General features: G+C 62.3%; 1 protein-coding gene across 1 annotated transcript in view; it reads left to right on the top strand.

The window, feature by feature from the left end:
* Positions 1–1,486, top strand: part of CHD5 (chromodomain helicase DNA binding protein 5) — a 73,477-nt gene that overhangs the window by 44,261 nt on the left and 27,730 nt on the right. Inside the window, 2 exon segments of the mRNA XM_014546193.1 lie at positions 927–1,133; positions 1,268–1,479. Coding sequence (XP_014401679.1) covers positions 927–1,133; positions 1,268–1,479 — 419 coding nt within the window.

The raw sequence follows: 1,486 nt of genomic DNA, 5'->3' as shown, positions 1-1,486 counted from the left end.
TTTAAGCCCGAGCCCCGTCCACCGCCCGGAGTCCTGCCCCCCGCCCGGCCCAGAGCCGGGTCTGCGGCTCAATGCCCTTCAGACTCAGCTGCAGTTTTCTCACGGGAGCCTGCAAACAGCCGTTATGAAAAGAGACAGGTGGTGGTGATAATCCCGGCCTCCCACCACAGCCAATGTACAGTGGGGCCTTGACTTACGAGTTTAATTCGCTCCAAGACTGAGCTCGTTAAGGAGCTCGTTAACTCAAATTACTCTATCAACTCAATGCAAAAAATCGGCCGAGAGACAGCTGGTATCTCAAAACTCTCGTTAGTCGGGACACTCGTAAGTCAAGGCCCCACTGTAGGGGGCATCCCTTTAAGGCTCACGGCGTTTCCAAGTGCGGGGCCTTTTGTTTCAACCAGTGAGCCACGCCAGCTGGGCTCATCCCCATTTTTAGATGAGCAAACGGGGCTCAGGGAGGTGAAGTGACTTGCCTAAGGCCACACGGCCACCGAACTGTCCACTCAGACCCACCCGGGGCCTGGCTCCTGTCCCAGAGCTGGGGGTGTGAAAGGGTAGGAGGCCCCTGGGGCTGGCACCTCAGTTTCTGCGGACACTCCCCACCGGTGCCCCCCAGTTACCAAATGTCCCCCTGTTCTGAGCTGTCCCCCGGCCCCCCCCCCCCCGGGTCCTGGGCGGTGCTGTGGTCAGCCCTCCCGTGTGCACCTGGGCTCCTGTTTGTCTGTGTGTGGGATGCATGCAGACCCACATTGCCCATCTGTGCACAGCACACGTGGGCCCCTGAGGACAGGTCCGTGCTGTGGGGTCACGGGGGTGCTTTCTGACTCGGGGAGCAGTGCAGCTCCCCTGCCTGCTGTCACAGGAGCCTCCGGGCGGGGCCCTGCAGCTAAGCCCTGACCTGGATGACCTTCCTCTCTCCACAGTGTCCGCCACTGAAGGGCAAAGTTCAGCGGATCCTACACTGGAGGTGGACGGAACCCCCCACGCCCTTCATGGGGGGGCTGTCAGGGCCCGACATGGAGCCCAGCGTCCCCCCACCCAAGCCTCTGGAGGGCCTCCCGGAGAGGGAGTTCTTTGTCAAGTGGGCCGGGCTCTCCTACTGGCACTGCTCCTGGGTGAAGGAGCTGCAGGTGAGCCACCTGGACAGGTGGGTAAGGCTCAGCTTCCTGCGCTGGGAGGGCGAGGCTGAGGGCTGGGCGCTGGGTCAGGGGGACAAGGGGGCCACAGCCCATCTCCCTGGTAACCTCTGCCCCTCGGGGAGCAGCTGGAGCTGTACCACACGGTGATGTACCGCAACTACCAAAGAAAGAACGACATGGACGAGCCCCCGCCCTTCGACTACGGCTCTGGCGACGAGGACGGCAAGAGCGAGAAGAGGAAGAGCAAGGACCCGCTCCACGCCAAGATGGAGGAGCGCTTCTACCGCTACGGCATCAAGCCCGAGTGGATGATGATCCACCGCATCCTGAACCACAGGTGCCCG

This window comes from Myotis brandtii, unplaced genomic scaffold (genome assembly GCF_000412655.1).
Source record: "Myotis brandtii unplaced genomic scaffold, ASM41265v1 scaffold434, whole genome shotgun sequence".
NCBI lineage: Eukaryota > Metazoa > Chordata > Mammalia > Chiroptera > Vespertilionidae > Myotis > Myotis brandtii.
Note: the sequence above shows the minus strand (reverse complement) of the source record. Positions and strands in the feature narration are given on the sequence as shown.